Source organism: Embiotoca jacksoni, unplaced genomic scaffold (assembly GCF_022577435.1).
Source record: "Embiotoca jacksoni isolate LCO1_2020_lvr unplaced genomic scaffold, fEmbJac1.0.p SCAF_55, whole genome shotgun sequence".
Classification (NCBI taxonomy): domain Eukaryota; kingdom Metazoa; phylum Chordata; class Actinopteri; family Embiotocidae; genus Embiotoca; species Embiotoca jacksoni.
In genome coordinates, this window is record NW_027185409.1 from 1,537,082 (window position 1) to 1,557,907 (window position 20,826).

At 55.4% G+C, this 20,826-nt stretch overlaps 2 protein-coding genes across 3 annotated transcripts; both read left to right on the plus strand.

Annotated features, from left to right (window-relative positions):
• Position 1: 1 nt before the first annotated feature.
• LOC138212380 (zinc finger C3H1 domain-containing protein-like) lies at positions 2–12,617 on the plus strand. 2 transcript variants are annotated; one of them, XM_069172729.1, is made up of 36 exons: positions 2–663; positions 1,118–1,504; positions 1,639–1,710; positions 1,814–1,950; positions 2,043–2,499; positions 2,605–2,816; positions 2,895–3,018; positions 3,093–3,178; positions 3,268–3,447; positions 3,548–3,706; positions 3,797–3,934; positions 4,024–4,142; positions 4,229–4,348; positions 4,638–4,812; positions 4,945–5,073; positions 5,231–5,851; positions 5,949–6,058; positions 6,185–6,316; positions 6,459–6,580; positions 6,754–6,855; positions 6,943–7,065; positions 7,160–7,337; positions 7,574–7,760; positions 7,856–8,044; positions 8,194–8,431; positions 8,516–8,621; positions 8,706–8,904; positions 8,997–9,091; positions 9,182–9,289; positions 9,570–9,674; positions 9,758–9,920; positions 10,056–10,156; positions 10,475–10,576; positions 10,776–10,815; positions 11,102–11,164; positions 11,751–12,617. In XM_069172729.1, the coding sequence occupies exons 1-36, from the start codon at positions 129–131 to the stop codon at positions 11,880–11,882; spliced, it is 6,246 nt and encodes a 2,081-aa protein (XP_069028830.1). In that variant the 5' UTR covers positions 2–128; the 3' UTR covers positions 11,883–12,617. The 2 variants fall into 2 exon arrangements, with proteins under 2 accessions (XP_069028830.1, XP_069028829.1); XM_069172728.1 differs by having other exon boundaries at positions 11,102–11,843.
• An 806-nt stretch (positions 12,618–13,423) lies between these two features.
• On the plus strand, positions 13,424–20,642 carry tbc1d15 (TBC1 domain family, member 15). Its single transcript, XM_069172770.1, has 17 exons — positions 13,424–13,491; positions 15,202–15,306; positions 15,534–15,608; positions 15,682–15,829; positions 16,008–16,215; positions 16,612–16,714; positions 16,805–16,999; positions 17,077–17,205; positions 17,559–17,662; positions 17,802–17,896; positions 18,061–18,177; positions 18,521–18,621; positions 18,780–18,879; positions 18,966–19,063; positions 19,162–19,278; positions 19,383–19,469; positions 19,604–20,642. Exons 1-17 carry the CDS (start codon positions 13,468–13,470, stop codon positions 19,778–19,780), a joined length of 1,983 nt encoding a protein of 660 aa, XP_069028871.1. The 5' UTR covers positions 13,424–13,467; the 3' UTR covers positions 19,781–20,642.
• The last annotated feature ends 184 nt before the right edge of the window (positions 20,643–20,826 follow it).

Here is a 20,826-nt window from a genome sequence, read left to right on the forward strand (position 1 = left end):
CGCTATCAGTCGGAGTAGACCGAGTCTCCATGAAGCGGAGTTAAAGACGGAGAAATGAGCTCCGCAGCGACCGTCTGCTGAGTCCACGACCCGCGGGCGACTGCTACGGCTACTGCCGTACCCTCGACATGGATGTAAACGCGCCGACTCGGTCTCCCACGGAGGACGGGGAGCTCGAAGACGGAGAGATCTGCGACGATGAAACCGAGGAGAACGTGCCGATGCGGCGGGGGGATGGTAGCAGGCCCGGCGGCCGCGCTCCTCCGCGGGCTCGAAAACCGCACCAACACCCGCACAACATGCCGCCCCACCTGGGACACCAGCCGCCCGATTTCCGCCACCTAATGCCGTACAACCTCGGACCTCACGTACACGGCCCTTTCCCACCGAGCCACAGGCAGCAGTGTGGGCCGAGCGGGCCCGACCGGCCTCCCGCTCCGCCTCAGCCGCCGCCGCCGCTGCCGGGACTCGGTCCGCACGGCGAGCCGAGCCCGCGGTCCAGTTTCTGGGAGCGGAGCCACGGCGCCCTGGGCAAGTTCAGGCACCGGGCCATGCCGAACGGTGGACGCGGGGCCTGGGGCCGAGGCGGCCGGGGGGGAATCAGCAGAGCTCCCCCTGGTCGTTACGGGCCCGGAGAGACTCACGGCTCCCCGTCGAGGAAACGTATCCTTTCCTGATTAGTGGCACCGTGAGACGGAGGAGAGTCTCCAGAGAAGGAGGTTAATTAGAGGAGAGAAACCCGGGAGCTCCATGCTGCAGCCCCGGTACATTTCAGCTGGAGGACCGGTGTGTGAGGGTCTGAACCGGTCTGATAATCGATTAATCAGTGGATCAATGGATCACTCACTCACTCAGTCAGTCAGTCAGTCAGTCGGGTCACTGTGAACCACCAATGATGGATCAGTTAACAGGTCGATAACAGTCTGATAATCAATCGATTGATCAGTGATGGAGCAGAGTCTCTGAAACATGATCTGATCAGTCAGCTGACAGAAACAATCAGGTGTGTGTATCTGTCTCTGTGTGTGTGTGTGTGTGTGTGTGTTTTCTGATGACTGAAATGATCAGTGGATCAATGACAGGATTGATGAGTTGTGTCCCTGACGTGAGACCTCAGAGAAGCCGGCTGGGAGGAACCGGCCCAGAAAGGTGATCCACGTCGTCCCCAAACCGGAGACCATCGTGGACGAGTCCTTCGAGGACCTGCTGTCCAAGTACAAGCAGATCCAGCTGGAGCTCGAGTGCATCCGCAAGGAGGAGACCATGGCTCTGGAGCCGGCCGCCTCGCCTCCCGGAGACGACGTGCCGGACGTCACCCTGGAGACCAGACCGGGAACCGAACCGACGGAGGAGCCGTCGGAGCTGGAGAAGGAGGAGGAGAAGAAAGTGTTCCAGGCGTTCAACATCAAACCGCTGCGGCAGAGACTCCCCACGCCGGCGGACCTGGATGAGCTGCAGAGGAAGAGGGCTGAGCCTGGGGAAGAAGGCGGAGCTGAGGGCGTAGGTGAGTTTTGGAGGCGGAGCCGAGGGAGAAAGGTGAAGTTTGGTGATGAGTGCTTTCCTCTGCGTTTATCTTTGTGTGTGTGTGTGTTTTCTGATGAAGTGGTCGTGACACTTCCTTGTCTTGTGTGTCGGCAGATGCAGGAGAGCTGCGAACCACAGAAGAAGAAGAAGGAAAAGCTGCGCAGGAGAGGGCGTGTGTGTGCTGCGGTGAGGACACACACACACAAACACACATACTGCCACGGGTTTGAAAGACGTTTTTATTTTTTTTTAATCTCCAAAATCACTTCCTGTCTGTCGTCCGGTGCAGGAGGACAGTGCACCACAGAAGAAGAAGCAGCTAAAGAGGCGGAGCAGGAGGACGACACGCAGAAACGCCCGCAGACGTGTGCGTGCTGCAGAGAGTCGTCGGCGTCCAGCGAGGACTCGGTTATCTCACCTGACAAGGTGAGCCTGAGCCGCCACCACTTCCTGTCCCCTAAACACCTGTTCACCTGCGTGTGGATGACGGAGGTGTGTTTTTTCCTGTGTGTCCTCAGCCGGTGGTGAAGGTGGAGGAGGAGGAGCTGTCGGAGATGCAGCTGCGTCTCCTCGCTCTGCAGTCGGCCAGTAAGAAGTGGCAGCAGAAGGAGCTGCAGGTGATGAAGAAGAGCAAAGACCGGATCACTAAGGCGGCCCAGGAGAAGGGTTCTGGTTCCGGCTTGGTTCCCGGAGCCGCTGCTCCGCCCGGCAGGCAGAGAGTCACCACCCGGTCGGCCTCCTCCGCCGCTGCTGCCGCTGCCGCCGCTGCAGCCGCTGCAGAGAAGACCAGGACCAGGTCCAAACCTCTGGACCGGGACAGGACCAAGACCGGGGCCCGTCCTCCTGACAGGGACAGAGAGAGACTTCCAGACAGAGACAGACCCAAACAGAGTCCCAGACCGGGTCCCAAACCTCCTCTGGAGAGGAAGCGGACTCCAGGAAAACCTCACCCGACCAAGAAGATGATGGGCGCAGGTGAGACGGGGCCTGCGGGTAGATGTCCTTTGGACATGGTGGTGATGGGTGGTGGGGCGTGTCCTTTGGACATGGTGGTGACGGGTGTGATCCGGTGTCTCTCAGGCTCGGCGGCGAAGCAGGCCTTCAGGAAGCAGCAGCTGAGGACGTGGAAGCTGCAGCAGCAGCGTGAGCAGGAGGAGAGTCGGCGGCAGGAGGAGGAGGAGCGCCGCAAACGGGAGGAGGAAATCCGCCGGATTCGCGACCTGTCAAACCAGGACGAGCAGTATAACCGCTTCATGAAGCTGGTGGGCGGGACAAGGAGGACGCGCAGCAAGGTGAGCGTCCACCGCCGCCGCCACCTGAGTCTCCGCCGCGAGAACCAGAACTAACCCACTTGGGTGTTCTCTGTTCAGTCCAGGGACCGCGAGCACAGGAAGTCCACCGGCAAACCGTCCCTGGACGCCTCGGGGAACCTCTACCAGTACGACAACTACGACGAGGTGGCGATGGACACGGACAGCGAGCCCGGTTCACCAGGTGAGCAGGCGGGACCGAACACCTGCCACCGCCCTTCACTTCCTGTTTCCCATTTAACGCCTTCTGTGTTTCAGTGCCGTCGCCGACTCGCCAGCTGTTCGCCGCCGAGCCGGGAGGTTTCCCTCTGATGTACGCTGCCGACGCCGCCGCCTTCGGAATGGTACGCACGCCGCCGTCACAACAAAACCTCACTCACTGATCTCCTTCATTGACCTGTACTCAGTTACTCTGCTGTTACTCCTCTCCTAGCCCCTCCCCCTCCACCTGCTGTCCGGGGCTCCTCCACCGCCTCCCCCTCTGCCCCCCCCACCGGACGAGCTGGAGCCCCCCCCCAAGCCGCCCTTTGCCGATGAAGAGGAAGAGGAGGAGATGCTGCTCAGGGAGACTTGTCTGATGTCGATGGCCAACAAGAGGGTGTTGACCGGCGAGGTGAGTCATACTGGGGTCGAGGTCTCCGGGTGAATGAGACCTCGGGAGTCGGGGGGGTGTCCAGTTCCGGTGCTGATGCTGCGTTCTGTCCTTATTGCAGAGGGACTCCAGCGGTCCTCCGTCTCCGAGCTGTCCACCTCCTGCCGACGTCCAGCAGCCGACCAGAGGGAACCTGAGCACCGTCAATCTGAACACGGTGTCTCAGTCCCGACCCAGCAAGTTCGCCAGAGGACACCATGCCACCAGAGCTCCGCTGGTGGTAAGAGAGACGCTCATCTTCATCGCCGCAGAGGAGTCTTAACTGTCTGTCTCCTTGTCTTCATCTCCTGTCTGTCTCCTGTCTCCGCAGCTGCCCAGACACAAGTCGGTGGTGGTGTCTCTCAACGACTCTGACGACAGCGACTCTGACCTGGACGCCTGCGGTTCTGCCCAGACGGTGTTCGGAGGACTGGAGTTCATGATCAAGGAGGCGCGGAGGACTGTGGAGGTGCAGCTCCTTTTACCGGTCCTGAATCTCTCTGAGACTCAGGTTCTGGTCCAGATCTCTTGACGGTGTGTGTTATGATGTTTCTGCAGGCGGCAAAGCCTAAAGGAGCGTCGGGAAGCGAGAAGGAGAACAACCCGGTCCGGACTCCGGAGGCCTTACCCGAAGCCAAGAAGGCCGAGTACCGTCTGCTTAAGGAGGAGATCGCCAGGTAGCCGCGTGACACCACACTGAACGTACATGACACGGTACCGACTGTCCGAGGTTCTGCTGTTTGACCCCTCTGACTCCTCGCAGCAGGGAGAAGCAGAGGATGCTGAAGGACCACGGGCCTCGCGGCACCAGCTCACCTGCCGCCCCGGTCCTGGACTACGCCCTGAAGCTGACAGAGGCGGAGCAGAGGCTTAACAAACACCGGTAAGTCGCGAGTTTCACGGTCAGTTTCCAGAACCGAGAGCCGACGGGAGCTCCGACTGACAGAATCGGTCCACTTCTGAGAAAGGAGGTCTGACAAGTAAGTCTCAGAAAGTCTGGGAAGGTCTCAAAAGATCTCAAAGTCTCAGACGATCTAATGAAGTTCTCTAGAGGCCTAATAAGGTCTCAAAAGATCTCGGAAAGTCTGAGAAGTTCTGGTCAGATGTGGGCCTTCAGCTGCAGAACAGTTTAACAGAATGACTGACACCTGGTGCTGGTCCCGTCCCTACAGAGACCTGCTGCAGAGGGACGAGGCCGTCCTCAGACACCTACTGCAACAGAAGCTGAAGAAGGCGGAGTCTCTGAAGGCCGCCGAAGCCAAAGTGTCCAAACTGAGAGAGCAGCTGCTGGCGTCGGAGAAGATCGTCGGTGCCAACAGGACGCTGCTGAAGAAGCTGCAGGAGCAGGTGAGTTCACGGGTGACTGTCAGGTTGTCCTGTGCCTGCAGTCACTGCTCAGGGTTTAGAGCACGACAGATCTCAGGTGGCGGTTGAAGCGGTCAGATGTGTTTCAGGTGCGCGTGTCCTCGTCCTCCGCAGGTGCAGCGTGTGGAACATCGGGTGTCCTTGAAGAAGACGCTGGCGGTCCGGTTGGAGCAGGAGCTGCTTCAGGCTCAGCGGGCGGTCGGCCGAGGACCCAAGCGGCGAGCGGTCTCCGGACAGAACCTGGTGAGGCATGCCGACAACTTCCTGTCGGTCAGGAAGAGGGAGAGGGAGAAGGGGGGCGCAGGGGGACATGTTACGTCTCATGTCTGTTAAAAACCTCTGATGTTTAAAGAATGTGGACGCCAGTGTGTGTTGAAAGTATCGCCCCTTTGTCTTACAGCCCACCAAGCTGCAGCGCGTTGACTCCGCCCCTCGCGGCTCCTCCCGTCACTTCGTGGAGCTCATCGCCCAGAAGCAGCGGCTGCAGCAGCTGGAGTCCGAGTACGCCCTGAAGATCCAGAAGCTGAAGGAGGCTCAGGCGCTGCGCCACAAAGGAGTCGGAGCGGAGCCGGCGCCGCCGCGGGCCGCCATCTCCCCTAACCCTCCACTTCAACCGCCGGCCCCCTCCGCCCCCTTCTCTCTGCCCATCCCCATCCCCCTCCCCCAGCCCTCGCTGCACGACCTCACCCAGGACAAACTCACCTTGGACAGCGAGGACGAAACCGAACCGGAACCCGCTGCGCCCGCCGCTGCAACCAAAGGCGGCCGCCGCTCCTCCCTCCGTCAGTCCAGCAACTCCTTCACCAAACCCCACCTGGACACACCGAGCTCCGCCCCCACCAAAGACGGCAGCAAGCCGGCCAAGACGGCGGCCGGCTGCGAGCTGCCCGCGGAGATGTTTGCGGGTCTGGACCTGGAGGCTCTGAGGACCCGGGACCAGCAGCAGGCCGGGCTGGGAGAGCTGCTTCAGAGGGAGCTGCACGAGCTGGGACCGCACCAGGACCACGCCCCCGCCGCACAGGTGAGCACCGCCACAGCACACTCCTCACAGCTGATGGGGGAGGAGCCTGTCATCATGTGGTCACACTTGTGCTCAGTGTTCTCTGGTCCTCGCGCAGGTTCTTCCAGTGGAGGTGGAAACGTCAACGAGCCAATCAGGCGGCTTAGAGCTGAGGCCCGTCCCCTTCGGAGCCTATCACAGCCCTTTGCTGGCGTTCAGGTCGTACAGGTACGCCTCGTCCTTCTCCCGATGCATCATGGGTAAACGTACAGCTGATGACAAGTCATTCAAATACAGTCCTGCATCCCAGACAACCTCAGGTTCAGGTCTCTGTCTGCCCCCCCCTGTCCTCAGGTTCAGTCCATACTACCGAACTAAGGAGAAGCTGTCTCTGAGCTCGGTGTCCTTCAGTAACTCCGTCCAACCCAACAGGAGCTTCTGTCGCTTCGACCTCACAGGAACCTGCAACGATGACGGCTGCAGATGGTGAGTGGATCTTTCATTTTCTACATGGAGAACACACGGAACATACAGAAATCATGAGGCAAGGATCACATGATGTGATGATCACATTAAGTGATGTTCCTGAGACGATGACCCTCTTCCTATGTGATGTCGCCCCCTGCAGGCAGCACATGAGGAACTGCACTCTGACAGGAAACCAGCTGTTCCAGGACATCCTGTCCTACAGCCTGCCTCTGATTGGCTGTTCTGAGAGCAGCTCAGACGAGGCCGTCAGTGCGGCCACAGGTATGTCTGAGAGGACCAGGTGGATGCTCACCTGTCTGAGAGAGTCTGTGGACATGAAGCAATAATCAATCAATCAATACAAACTGTTCATAATCAATAATCAAAGGTGTGTGTGTGTGTGTGTGTGTGTGTGTGTGTGTGTGTGTGTGTATGTGTGTGTGTGTGTGTTCCAGAGAGGTACATGCAGCAGCTGTTTGGACAGAACAGAGACAGAATGTCTGTGGACCAGAAGGCCGTCCTCCTCGTCAGTAAAGTCAACGAGAGCCGGAGACACAGTAGGTGACGTTTGATTGGTCGCTCTGATCGTCTGACCGCAGACGTCTCTCATCGTGTCTCCTCTTGTCTCCCCGTGTCTCCTCCAGTTCCTCCGTTCACCACCTGTAAAGATGGGAGGAGGTGGAGGCCGAAGCCATCCGCACCGAGCAGCCCAGAGGACAACAGCGAGGACGAGGCTACAGCTGGACACCTGACGCCTGGAAGACGAGGTGAGGGGACAGAATCTGAGGGGGTCTGAGGAGGTTCTGTTCTGACCTCCGATCAGCTGACCTTCAGCTGTGTTTGTGTTTGTTTGTTGTCCAGACGACGGCTCTGACAGCAGCCGGTCTGCTGTGGACGTCTGCGTCACGTCTGAGGACAGACGGTACTTTGTCAGTGAGACGGACGACATATCGAACCTGGAGAGCAGCGTCCTAGAGAGTCCACGGGACACCCAGCTGTGGATCAAACTGGCCTTCAAGTACCTGAACCAGAAGGAGACGTGAGTCCCCAAACACTTCCTCTGTCCTTCTGTCCTCTGTCTCCGTCCTCTCTGACTCCGCCCCCTGTAACCGTCCTTCTGTCTCCTCCTGTGACTCCTCCCGTTGTGACCCTCTCTCTGCCCCCCTTGACTCTGTCCCCTTACTTGCTGTGTGACTCCGCCCCCTGACCTCCTGTGTGACTCCGCCCCCTGACCTCCTGTGTGACTCCGCCCCCTGACCTCCTGTGTCCGTGCAGTCCTGCAGCAGAGTGTCTGGAGGCGGCCCTGAACACGCTGTCTCGGTCTCTGGAGAGTAACTGTGAGGACCCGGAGGTGTGGAGTCACTACCTGAGTCTGTTCTCCCGGCGGGGCAGCAGGGAGGAGGTGCAGGAGATGTGCGAGATGGCTGTGGAGCACGCGCCCGACTACCGAGTGTGGTGGAACGTAAGCAGCTGTGGATGATTGACGGCCGTCGTCGGCACCTTCGGTGGATCGGCCATGTGAGGTGACCTTTGACCCGTGACCTCTTGTCTCTGCAGTACCTGAACCTGGAGAGCTCCTTCGAGGGGAAGGACTACGTGTGCGGTCGTCTGCTGCAGTTCCTCCTCGCCGAGGCGTCCTCCGGTGTCTCCGACAGACTGTCCTTCCAGCTGATGGAGGCTCTGCTCTTCAGGGTGCAGCTCAGTCTGTTCTCTGGACGGATGGAGGCGGCCCTGGCTCTCCTACAGGTGGGCGGGGGTGTGGTCGCTTAAGTTTAGGTGGAGGTGTGGTCACCTGATTACCACATTAAGATGAGGAGGGCGGGGCTGGAGCGCAGATTAACATTAAGGGGCGGGGCTTGTGAACTCGCTGCAGTAGAGATGTGTGGTCCTTTCAGAACGCCCTGAAGTGTCCTCAGGACCGGAGCGTCGCCGAGCACCTGACCGCCGGCGACCGCACGCTGCTCTGGCTCTGCTACATCCACCTGACCGAGTTCGACCGGCTGCCGGCCGCCCTGTACGACCCGGCAGACTCCAACCCGTCCCGGCTGGTCAGCAGGGCGTCCTTCCTGCTGCCCTGGAGGACGTCGCAGGACGTCAGCACGCCGGCCGACATCCTGGTCGCCCTGTTCGAAGGTAAGGAGAGTCTCTCGTGGACAGACGGAGACAGGATGGAGACGGCGGCTGAAACGTTCACCGTGTCTCTGTTTGTCCTCTCAGATGCAGTCCATCAGTGCAGTGAGGAGTCTCTGTCCCCCCGGGAGAGGACGCTGGACTGTCTTCCTCTTCACACCAACCTCATCCTCCTCCACAAAGTGCTGCAGATGTGAGAGACATGTGTCCAATAAATTCTAATGTCAGATTTGACTAAAACAGAAGGATAACTGCAGTGACTGATGCGTCCCTGCAGGTACGAGGAGGGCGTGTCTCTGTGCGAGTCGCTGCTGCAGGTGTGTCCTGAGTCCTGCGCTCTGAGGGACGCGCTTGCCGACCTCCACATCTGCAGAGGACACGGCGAGCAGGCGGTCGGCACGTGGCTGCACGCTCTGGCCGAGTGTCCCCACAACGCCGAGGTCTTCTACCACTCCTGCAGGTTCCTCACGGCTCAGGTGAGCTCACACGCTCACCGTTAGAAGAGCGGCTGGCTGAAAGCAGAGCGCCCCCTGCAGGAAGTCCGTCTCTTAATCTGCTGTCTCCTCAGGACCAAGCGAGCGCTGTCGTGCCTCTGTTCCGAGGATTCGTCCTGTCGCTCTGTGAGGACGAGCAGAGTCAGAGGACGCCGGTGGACGTCCTGCGGTACGTCCGGCTCACGCAGGTGCAGACGGGTGTGTGTGTGTTTCTGCGAGAGCAGACCAGCTGAAGTCGGTTTGTTTTTGGTCTCCTCAGCCACGTCCTGGGTTTCCCCTCCGACGAGCTGCTCAGAGGTCCCGTCGTCAGGAAGGAGCTCGAGGAGCAGCTCCAGCAGCAGACGTCCTTCCTGCACCTCGTCCACTGGTTTGTCTCCTCAACCTGTTCACGCTCAAACATCCCGCAGAAACGTGTCCTCAGTGAGGACGCCGCAGACTTCCTGTTGGGATCGAAGAGAACATCAGAACGTTATTAACACGTTAAATACATGCTTAACACAAATTAAACACGTTAAATACACATTAAACACACACTGACATGTTAACACGGTAAATACACGTTAACACATTAAACATGCTAAACACAGGTTAAATCTCCCAGGTTAAGTCATGCCGACGGCCTGTTAAACGTGTTGTTGTCGTTTCAGTCGGTGGCAGTGGTGTCACGGCTCTGTGGAGGAGACGCTGGAGGCGTTCGAGCGAGCTCTGGGATCGGCGCTGCAGCTGGAGGAGCTGCACCGACTGTGGATGGAGTGAGTTTCTCTGCGGGGACGACGACCTGCTGCATGTTCGGCTGCATCGCTGCTCCGCTCACCGCCCTGTCCTCTCTCTGCAGCTACCTGCAGTTCAGCTGCAGCCAGCCGGCCTGCGGCGCCGACGGCCGGCCGTCCAAACTCTTCTCGGACCTGGTCCAACGCTCCCTGAGCACGGTCCCGTCTCGGCTGGAGGTTCCCTTCAACCCGGCCGAGTTCTGGAGCTGCTACCGCTTCCACAACAAGGCAAGACGGACGCTGCAGCTGCAGTCCGACACGTTCACCAGTTTAAATGGAGGAGGAGCTCACCTCTGTGGAGCTCCTCCAGCTGCTGCTGCACAGCTGGACTCAAACAGGAAGTGTTGATGTTTCCATCTGCAGGTGGTGACTCTTTACCTGAGCCACCTGCCGCCGTCCCAGCATGCACTGGTCCTGGAGAGACTGCGGTACACCATGCCAAACAACACTGAGCTGGGCCTGAGGTACACTCTCACTCTCTCTCTCTCTCTCTCTCTCTCTCTCACACACACACACACACACACACACACACACACACACACGTGCTAGTCCGTCTAGTTGTGAGGACCGGTTGCATCACAGACTGTCAACAAAATGTCCTCAGAGGCTGATGGACACATGTCTCAGCATGGATTGACTCTGTCTGTCCTGTTGTTGTTGTTTTACTTCTAGTTGTCTTGTTGCAGTGGTTGTTTGTCTTGTTGTTGTGGTTGTTGTTGTTTGTCTTCTGGTTGTTGTGGTTGTTGTTGTTTGTCCTGACGGGCTGCTCCGTGTCTCCTCAGGTTGCTGCATCAGGAGTGGCGGGACGAGAACATGGAGCACCTGCGGTTCCAGGTGCGGATGCTGAGCAGCAGTGCTCCGAGGTGTTTGGCCGTCTGGAAGATGTGAGTGAACCGAACACAACTGGTGGTGCAGGTGAAGGCCGGAGGGGGCGGAGCTTTGTTCTGTCTGGGGAGGATGATGATGATGATGATGATGTTTACAGCCGGGGCTGATGGGACGTCTGGGTCCGATCGGGGGATTTGAAATGAGAGCGGAAAGCTCCTTTGAGGTCTGATCAGCTCTGACTGTGTTTCTGTGCAGAGCGATCGCGGTGGAGCGGGAGCTGAAGGAGCGACCGCAGGTGAGTGGAGGTGGAGGGTGGGCGGAGCTTCCTGCTGCCGCTAACTCGGGCGGGAAAAACGACACGTTTAGTTTTTGCCTGCGTCTGGACGCAGAGACGAGTGACGCTGATGTGGTGACTCGTGGTCGGCAGGTGGCGCCGTCACATCGCTGAACGTTGTTGATGGCTTAGATTTAAGTTTGTCTTGTTTGTTTGTTTGTTTACCAGACGACTGAACCTGACTGTGTTTCTTCCTTCTGCTCTGTTTTCTGCTCCCTGCTTTTATTTTGTCTTTGTTGTTTTCCAGGTGCGACTCATGTATCAGCAGGCTCTCCATCACCTCCCTCTGTGTGCGGCCCTGTGGACACATGTAATTCACCCTTCACACACGCACACACACACACACACACACACACACACACACACACACACACACACACACACACACACACACACACACACACAGTGGTTTACACTCGCTCACTTCCTGTCTGTAGCTCGCTGTGATCAGAACCTAACATGTATGCTTTTAATTTGACAGACTTTTACATTTATCCTTTTAATTTGACGGAGCTTTATATTCATGCTCTTAATTTGACGGAGCTTTATATTCATGCTCTTAATTTGACGGAGCTTTATATTCATGCTTTTAATTTGACAGAGTCTTATATTCATGCTCTTAATTTGACGGAGCTTTACATCTGAGGTGAAGTGACTGTAAACTGTTTGAACTCACCTGTATACAGCATGTTCACCTGCCCCCCCCCCCCTCCCATCCTCACCTCCTCTGTCTCTGTACCCCCCCCCTCCCATTTCTCCCCCCCCTCCCATTTCTCCCTCCTCCCACATCTGTCCCTCCATCTCTGCTGCTACCCCCTTCCCCACCCTCTCTCTTTCCCCCTCTTCCTGTCAACCCCCTCTCCCCCTGTCCTCTGTCTTTGCCCCGCCCCCTGCAGCGGCTGCTGTTCGAGGCAGCAGAAGGCGGAGCCTCTGAGCGTCTGCGGCGGCTGGCCGACAGCTGTCAGCAGGCGGGGGTCAGCGTGAGTTTGAACGAGCAGCTCGGGGGAGTCGGCCAATCGGATCTCTGATCAAACTGATGGATAATAAAAGTAATCAGAGGGGACTGAGTGAGATCAGATGAGGTAAGACAGACGTCCCCCCACCTCCTGCAGCTCCCCGCCCGTGCCCCCCTCCCGCCCCCACCCAGGACGGAGGCCTCAGAGCTCCTGTCTTCTGATTGGCTGCTTGTGTCCGTAAGTATCGACTGCTGAGTGAAGCCTTTACTCTTCATCACCTTCTCTTTAGTTTCTCTCACCTTTCAGTTGGATTCATTTCCCTCCCTTTTTTTATTTCATTTACCTGTGGGGGGTGGGGGGTGGGGGCGTGACGTGTCACTTGTGGTGTTTGACCCCCTCCGTGTGTGTTTTAAAGGACGTCCCCCCCCATCCCTCCCCCCTCAACCTCCACCCCGTAGTGAAGCTGCGACAGACATGTGCTCGTTGTCTTTTCTTTATGTCAGTGAATAAACAGGACTTTTATTTTGGTAAAGCGATCAAACAAACTGATCATTGATCGGGTATCGGCGGGGCGGCCGCCTGCCTGTAGTGTTTTCTGTTTTGAATGAGTGTGAGAGAGACTGCCAACAGAGACTGAAGGGCCCGCGGAACGACCCTTTAATGAACCGGGACTCTGCTGCTGCCGCCTGTTTCCTTTTGTCCCGTCTGCCTCATAATGATTAAAGAGTATTAGACAGCCGAGGACACGCCCCTCCACTGTTCTGTTTCTGTTTCAATCAAATGTTATTAAATTATTTTTTAACAATATTTAAAGCCTCTCTGAGTTTTTATTGATTCGTCGTGTGTTCGTTCTGCTTCACACTACAACTTTTTATTATTATTTTAATCTGTTTTCACAGCAGAGTCGAATGAAGCTGAAACTAATAATAAATAAACTAATAAATAACAATGTCATTAGAAACACCTAGAAGCATCTACATATGATGGAAGAAGCTACACCCACATCCAGAGCTGATAAACGGACTGAAGGAAACGAACCACTCTGAACTAATCACTTCTTTAAAATGTTTCATTTTCAGGATAAACTGGTTTTGACTGGTAAAATGACACCTGAAATATAAAATCAACCTTTTTTTTTTTTTTATCTGCTCTCAAGGAGCGTGTGATAAACTTTGACCTCTGACTGATGATCAGTGACCTCAGCATTTTTTTTTAATCTTTGAACTGTAACTTTGAAATAAAAACATTTGGGAAATAAATAAAGTGGAGAAACAAATTATAGGGAAATAAACGGGTGCTGGACGAAGTACTCCGATTACTGCAGTAAAAGTACAGACAGCAGTGTTTGTACTTTCCAAAGTATATTTTTTTATTGAGTTGGTTTTTTTTTTAAACAATAAAACGGTCAGCTGAAATGTTCGTTTCATTTCAATTATTCAATTATTATTATTGTAATAATTATAATTTTTATTTTTATTTTTATTTTTGTTTGTTTTACCGGAAGCTGTTTTTTTTTTTCTTTTTTTTTTGTTATTTGTTTTCACCGGAAGCTGACTTTTTTTTCTCTTTTTTAAACCGGAAGCTGAGCTGTCAGTTTTGTTTTGGAAGTTGGCGGTCACGTGAAGTGCCGTCGTCATCAGGAGGCGAGCGGGGCGACATGGCGGCGGAGTCTGTGCCGAAGGTAACAAAAAAACACGAGTTTCTGTTTCCAGCAGCCGGTCTCGGTCCAGGGAGAGCTGGTCGAGGAGCGGCGTCTCTCCGCATGAGGAGCGGGGTCTGTCCGGCTGCAGCTCCGTGTAGCCCCGCGCTGTCCCTCCGGTCCACCGAGCAGCGGTAGCTGCTGTGCTAACTACTGGAGCTACACCGACTTCATCATCGGTTCACAGCGGCAGGAGGAGGAGGAGGAGGCGGCTCGGCGTCAGCCTCCCCTCGGCCTCCTCACGCTGACCGTGCTGCGTCAGTAGGCGGACATGCTAACAGCTAACTTTAGCTTGTTGTTGTTGCCGGGCCTGTGAGCGGTGTCAGCCCGGTCATGAAGCTCCAAACTCCCGTTGGAGAGTTTCACCTCCGCGGCGGAACTCCGGAACTCCGGCTTGTCAAAGTTAGCTCGACTGCTAACATCTCAAACCCACATAGCAGGTTACAGGGAAGTCTGGGGAACTTCACCCGGCCCCACTTTGTCCCCCCTCAGTCCCCCTCCCCAGTTTGTCCCCCTCCGGCCCCACTTTGTCCCCCCTCAGTCCCCCTCCCCAGTTTGTCCCCCTCCGGCCCCAGTTTGTCCCCCCTCAGTCCCCCTCCCCAGTTTGTCCCCCTCCGGCCCCACTTTGTCCCCCCTCAGTCCCCCTCCCCAGTTTGTCCCCCTCCAGCCCCAGTTTGTCCCCCCTCAATCCCCCTCCCCAGTTTGTCCCCCTCCGGCCCCAGTTTGTCCCCCCTCAGTCCCCCTCCCCAGTTTGTCCCCCTCCGGCCCCACTTTGTCCCCCCTCAGTCCCCCTCCCCAGTTTGTCCCCCTCCAGCCCCAGTTTGTCCCCCTCCGGCCCCACTTTGTCCCCCCTCAGTCTCCCTCCCCAGTTTGTCCCCCTCCGGCCCCACTTTGTCCCCCCTCAGTCCCCCTCCAGCCCCAGTTTGTCCCCCTCCGGCCCCACTTTGTCCCCCCTCAGTCCCCCTCCCCAGTTTGTCCCTGTCCAGCCCCACTTTGTCCCCCTCCAACCCCAGTTTGTCCCCCTCCGGCCCCACTTTGTCCCCCCTCAGTCCCCCTCCCCAGTTTGTCCCCCTCCGGCCCCAGTTTGTCCCCCTCCGGCTCCAGTTTGTCCCCCTCCGCCCCCAGTTTGTCCCCCTCCGGCCCCAGTTTGTCCCCCTCCGGCTCCAGTTTGTCCCCCTCCGGCCCCAGTTTGTCCCCCTCCGGCCCCAGTTTGTCCCCCTCCGGCCCCAGCTCCGGCTGCGGGCTGCTGATAGACCACAAACTGGAGCTGCTCCTCCCGCGTGAGTTTGATATCAGTCACGGAGCTAAAACAGTGAAATGTTGCTTTTTATATTTTTTCACAAACAAAGTAAAGATTCAAACTCAGATGTGAAAACCTCCAGACTGATTTCAGGTTTCTGAATGTCTGACGGACTGTTAACAGCAGGAAGTTCGGTTTCTTCTTAAAGTGCCCAATGATGAGCCGCCAATCAAGAACCGCCAATCACGAGCTTCCAATCAGAAGCCAACTTCACTGTGGTGAAGGTGTTTCTCAGCTGAATGTACTGTCTGTCTCAGGTGTTCTCCAGGTGTTCTCCAGGTGTTCTACAGGTGTATGATGTGTGTCTCGGGTGTCTTACAGGTGTATTATTATAGGCGTCTCTCAGCTGAATTACAGGTGTCTCTCAGCTGACTGTACCGTCTGTCCATCAGGTGATATATGAACACGACGGAGTCTTCATCCATCCGAGCAGCGATGAAGACGACGGCCTCGAGCAGGACTTACTGGTCTCAGGTTCCCTTCGGATCCTCGACAAGGTAAATCAGAACCAGAACTCTCTCAGCTGCTTCTGCCCATTAATCCGATTGTCCGTCTCCGTCGTTGTTCCGTAAGGTGTCAGATCGATTGATTGATTATGGATCGATTCAGCTGCGTGTTCAGACAGTTCGTCAGTCTCTCGGTTCTCCTGGTTCTGTGCAGTAACCCGCTGATGGTGTGTGTGTGTGTGTGTGTGTGTGTGTGTGTGTGTGTGTGTGTGTATCAGGACGCTGAGATGGTGGTGGAGTACAGGCCTCTGGAGGACAGCGTGGACCCGTCCAACATGCTGTTTGCTGGAAAGGTTTGTCTCGTCGCAGTCTTGTCTGTTGAAACGTGGAACCGCTGAGAACTGAAGTGAGCGTGTGTCCGAGCAGGACTCCAGTTCTGTGGTGGAGTGGGCCCAATGTCCCGGGGACAGGACCCAGTCCCACCAGCTGCTGGAGACCCAGCAGAGCTGCGAGACGGAGTGGGACATGGTGAACGCCGTGTCCTTCAGGAAGAGGCCCTGCACCAACGGAGAAGGTCAGAACCGGTTCTGTAAACAGAGGACATGTTTGGACTTCTGTTTACAATTCATTTTATTAATCCGTTTTTAATTCATTTTATAATAATCCATCTCTGAATGTTCTAGACTGGTGTTTTCCATGCTCTTATTTTGAAAGCTTGCCTGTGTTTCTGAGCCCTGCGTCTCGTCTCTCAGGCTCTCTGAACCACGGCCACGAGAGGAGCCGGTGGGGGTTCTCGTTCAGCGTCGGCGACCTGCGGTCCATCACCGTGAGGGACGAGGGTTGGACCTTCCTGGTCCTCCAGCTGAAGGAGACGTCCACCTGCCCGCCGCCGCTGCACTTCCACCAGGGCGGCAGCACAGAGTTCCTGGACAGCCTGCGGAGATTCGCTCTGCTGACAGAGTGAGTACCAACACGTGGAACCTGTAGGAACCAAACATCCTGTTGGAACCAAACATCCTGTTAGAACCAAACATCTTATTAGAACCAAGCATCCTGTTAGAACCAAACATCCTGTAGGAACCAAACATCCTGTTAGAACCAAACATCATCTTAGAACCAAATATCTTGTAGGAACCAAACATCCTGTTGGAACCAAACATCATCTTAGAACCAAATATCTTGTAGGAACCAAACATCCTGTTGGAACCAAACATCCTGTTGGAACCCAACATCCTGCAGGAACCCAACATCCTGTTAGAACCAAACATCCTGTAGGAACCAAACATCCTGTAGGAACCAAACATCCTGTAGGAACCTGTTGAATGAGTGAATAAATAAATAATGAATGTGTTGCAGGTCTCCAGATGATGAAACGTGTCTGCTGGTCAGCACTCCGAACAAAGCTCTGTCTCAGTCCTTCGAAAACCTGCTGGACGACAACAACTTCGGCCTCGTCCACGTAAGACCCCTCAGAGATGTCCCGGAGACACACAGAGACACCTCCAGTCACCCCGAGTCCGACTCTCACAGGTAGTTTTGTCTCCTGCAGAAGTTCAAGCGGGACCCGTACGTGACCACGCTGGGCGGCTTCTCCAAGGTCACCAACTACATCTTCGACGCCCTGCGGGGGACCGAGGAGCAGGAGCAGCGCCCCCCGGAGGAGGTGGCCGACCTGCTGGGCGAGGTCATCCCCGGACTGGAGTTCAACCAGCAGGAGGAGCCGGGCTTCGAGGTCATCACCAGGGTGAGCCGGGCGCGCGTTTCTGCGCGTTGATACGAAGCAACATTGACATGCACTGACTCGACCTTTGACCCCGTCAGGTCGACCTGGGAGCGAGGCCCCAGGTGAGCCGCAAGGAGCCGGTGTCAGCGGAGGACTGGACCAACCGGCAGGACTCGGAGGGACGGGTGACCAACGTCCCCCAGCTGAAACACGCCATCTTCAAAGGGGCACGTTCAGCTTCCTCACTCGTTCTACTGTGGTTCTACTGGGGTTCTACTGGGGATCTAATAAGGTTCTACTTGGGTTATACTGTGGTTCCACTGGGGCTCTATTGGGGTTCGACTGGGGATCTAATAAGGTTCCACTGGGGCTCTATTGGGGTTCTACTGGGGTTCTACTGAGGCTCAACTGGGTAGAGACCCAGCACATCCAGGTTCAGTCAGTCGTCTCTGAAGCGTGTAGTTTCCTGTCCTCAGTCTTCTGTCGGAGGATCATGTGATGAATGAGACCTGCAGTGGTTCTGGTCTCTGCGTGTTGGTGATCACGCGTGTTGTTGATCACACGTGTGCTGCCTCTGCAGGGTCTGTGTCACGCCGTGCGGAAGGAGGCCTGGAAGTTCCTGTTGGGGTATTTCGAGTGGAGCAGCACGCTGGAGGAGAGGAAGACGCTGCAGAGAGACAAAACGTACGAACGGCTGCTATGACGCTCTTCAGCTTCCTGTTCATGCGTGTTCTGTAGACCGAACACGTGTTGCTGCCCTCATGTTCGTGTGTGTGTGTGTGTGTGTGTGTGTGTGTGTGTGTGTGTGTGTGTGTGTGTGCAGCGATGAATACTTCAGGATGAAGCTGCAGTGGAAGTCGGTGAGTGAAGAGCAGGAGAGGAGGAACTCCAGACTGAGAGACTACCGCAGTCTGATCGGTGAGACGCACAGTTCAGGTCCAGGAAGTTCTGATCCGACTGCAGAGCTCCGACACAAACATCCTGATGTGAACACGTAAACATGTGAACACGTGAACACGTGAACACATGAACACTCCCTCTCTGTGTTAACAACCGTCACGTGTGTCCTGTGCTGCTTTCAGAGAAAGACGTGAACCGGACTGACAGAACCAACCGCTTCTATGAAGGCATCGACAACCCGGGCCTGGTTCTGCTGCACGACATCCTCATGACCTACTGCATGTACGACTTCGACCTGGGTGAGCCGGCACACACTCTGATCCGTGTGCTGCAGCACATACATGTAACATGCTGCCACGCTTCAGCCTGTATGAAACGGAATCAACATCTGCACTCGGCTGTAGTCACGGACCAGAACCAGAAAGATCCAGATCTTAAAGGTCCAGAACCTGAAGGATCCAGATCTTAAAGGTCCAGAACCTGAAGGATCTGGAGCCTCCATCTTAAAGATCCTGACAGGTCCTGACCGTTTACAGTCTGAGCCCCTAAACAGCAGGTGTAGAGACGTGGGTTCCTGCAGTGGACCTGTTCCTCTGGTTCTGGACTGTCACTGACCTGTCCTCTGTGTCCTCTGTCGTCCAGGTTACGTCCAGGGGATGAGCGACCTGCTGTCTCCGATCCTCTACGTCATGGAGAACGAGGTGGACGCGTTCTGGTGCTTTGTCTCCTTTATGGACCAGATGGTGAGTCCGGTCTTTGGTCCGGTTCTGAACCTCCGGAGGACTCCGGAGGTTGGTTTTCGTCAATAATCACCACAGAAGAAGAAGAACTTCCTGCAGGTGTTTCTTGTCAAATCTGTCACACAGGAAGCTCATTCAGTGTGTCTGTCTCTGTGCTGCAGCACCAGAACTTTGAGGAGCAGATGCAGGGGATGAAGACTCAGCTGATCCAGCTCAGTACCCTGCTCAGACTCCTGGATCTGGCCTTCTGGAACTACCTGGGTACGGTGGTTGTCATGTCAACGCGGCGCCCGTCCACGTCCTCGGAGACCCTGAATATTAAAGCGTCCTCTGTGTTTGTCCCCCAGAGTCTCAGGATTCGGGTTACCTGTACTTCTGTTTCCGCTGGTTACTGATCCGGTTCAAGAGGGAGCTCAGCTTCCAGGACGTCCTGCGTCTCTGGGAGGTCGGTGTCCGTCCTTCTACCTCTGTCTGTTGTCCTTAGGTGGACGTGTCCCCTGGAACCCTGTAGAGTTAATCTCCCTCTGTGTCTGTGGACCTCAGGTGATGTGGACCGGGCTTCCCTGCCAGAACTTCCACCTGCTGGTCTGCTGTGCCATCCTGGACTCTGAGAAGCAGAAGATCATGGAGGAGAACTACGGCTTCAACGAGATCCTCAAGGTACCCGCAGCTGACGTCACGTTGTTGTTGTTGGTTGTTTTCTTGTTGGTTGTTTACAGCCTGTTGTTTGTTTAGAAGTTAAACGGAGTCTGTTTGTTTTGAAGCACATCAACGAGCTCTCAATGAAACTGGACATCGAGGAGATTCTTCAGAAATCAGAAGGAATCTGTCTGCAAGTCCGGAACTGTAAGGTACGTGTGTGTGTGTGTGTGTGTGTGTGTGTGTGTGTGTGTGTGTGTGTGTGTGTGTGTGTGTGTGTGTGTGTGTCAGGGACAGCGTCTGTAGGTCCATCACGTCTCCTCCAATCATCTCTTGTCCTCCTCAGGACCTTCCTCGCTCCGTCAGCAACATCCTGGGCTTCGACTCGGAGCTCCGCGGCTCCGACCCGACAGACTGCGGCTCTGCTGCGGCTCCCGGCCCGGTTCAGCGGGACGCCTGCTCCAACGGACATTTGAGAGAAACCAGCTCTCAGCACAGCTGCAAAGTTGCCTTCATATCATAATGACCAGCAGGGACTGACGGGGGACGTCAGCTGGACGCCACGTCGTCCACCGGAAGACAGAAGAGGAAGAAAATGTAAAAAGATTATTGAGAATCTTATTTTTGTAATTTCTTGTACCATGTTTGTGTCTCTGATTGACGCAGGTGTTCCTCCAGATGTTTTCTACTCAGACAGGTGAGCAGCAGGCAGGTGTGTAACCTAGCACCTGCTCTGTGACTCAGCCACACACATGGAACATGTATGTTCAGACTCAGAGGGACTCCACTTCCTGTTTCTATCATCATCGACTGAGGTCCTTTCACAATAAACCTCCAGAGGGACACAGTTCAGAAGCTGCCTGAGAATCTGTCTGATTTTACGTCTCCTTCGAGTATCACAGTGATCCGGTGACAGTTGTCTGATTACCCATGATGCACTGCAGACAGGAGCTGCTCACACATACTTCTGCTGCTGTCAATCATTAGTTTCATCATCCATGATATAATCTGCTTATGTTCCTGACTCGTTGTTTTGTGCTCAGATAGTTCAGCCTGAAACCGAAACATTTATTTAATTGTCAGAAACGATGAAGACGAGGAGCAGATCTTCGTCCTGGAGAGGCAGCGAACAAGCCGGATTAACACGTTAACGTGCAGCTGTTCAGTTCACAGATCATCTGACGGCTTTAAATTCAATCTGATTTAAATGAAATGAAATCGGAATGAAGTCCTGAACTCGCATTTATATTCAACAGAACAAAGTTTTGGGATCAGCACTGGAATTTACAGCTTTTATTTTGTGGTTTGTAATACCCCGCCCACTGTCTCTTGATTGGCTGATTTAATCAATAAAGGAAGTGTTGCAGCTCTCCTGATGCCTTCAGTGTCTCCGTGTTGGGTCTCTGAGGTCATTGAATGTCACATTGGTCCCTAAACGCACCATCTTCATCAGTGATCCAACGTCACACTGGTCCCTGAACGCACCACCGTGAGATGAGTTAAATAAAAAGTGATGAAGAGGATTCATGAATGTGTATAAAATGTCACCGCTCTTCCAAATGTCACTTC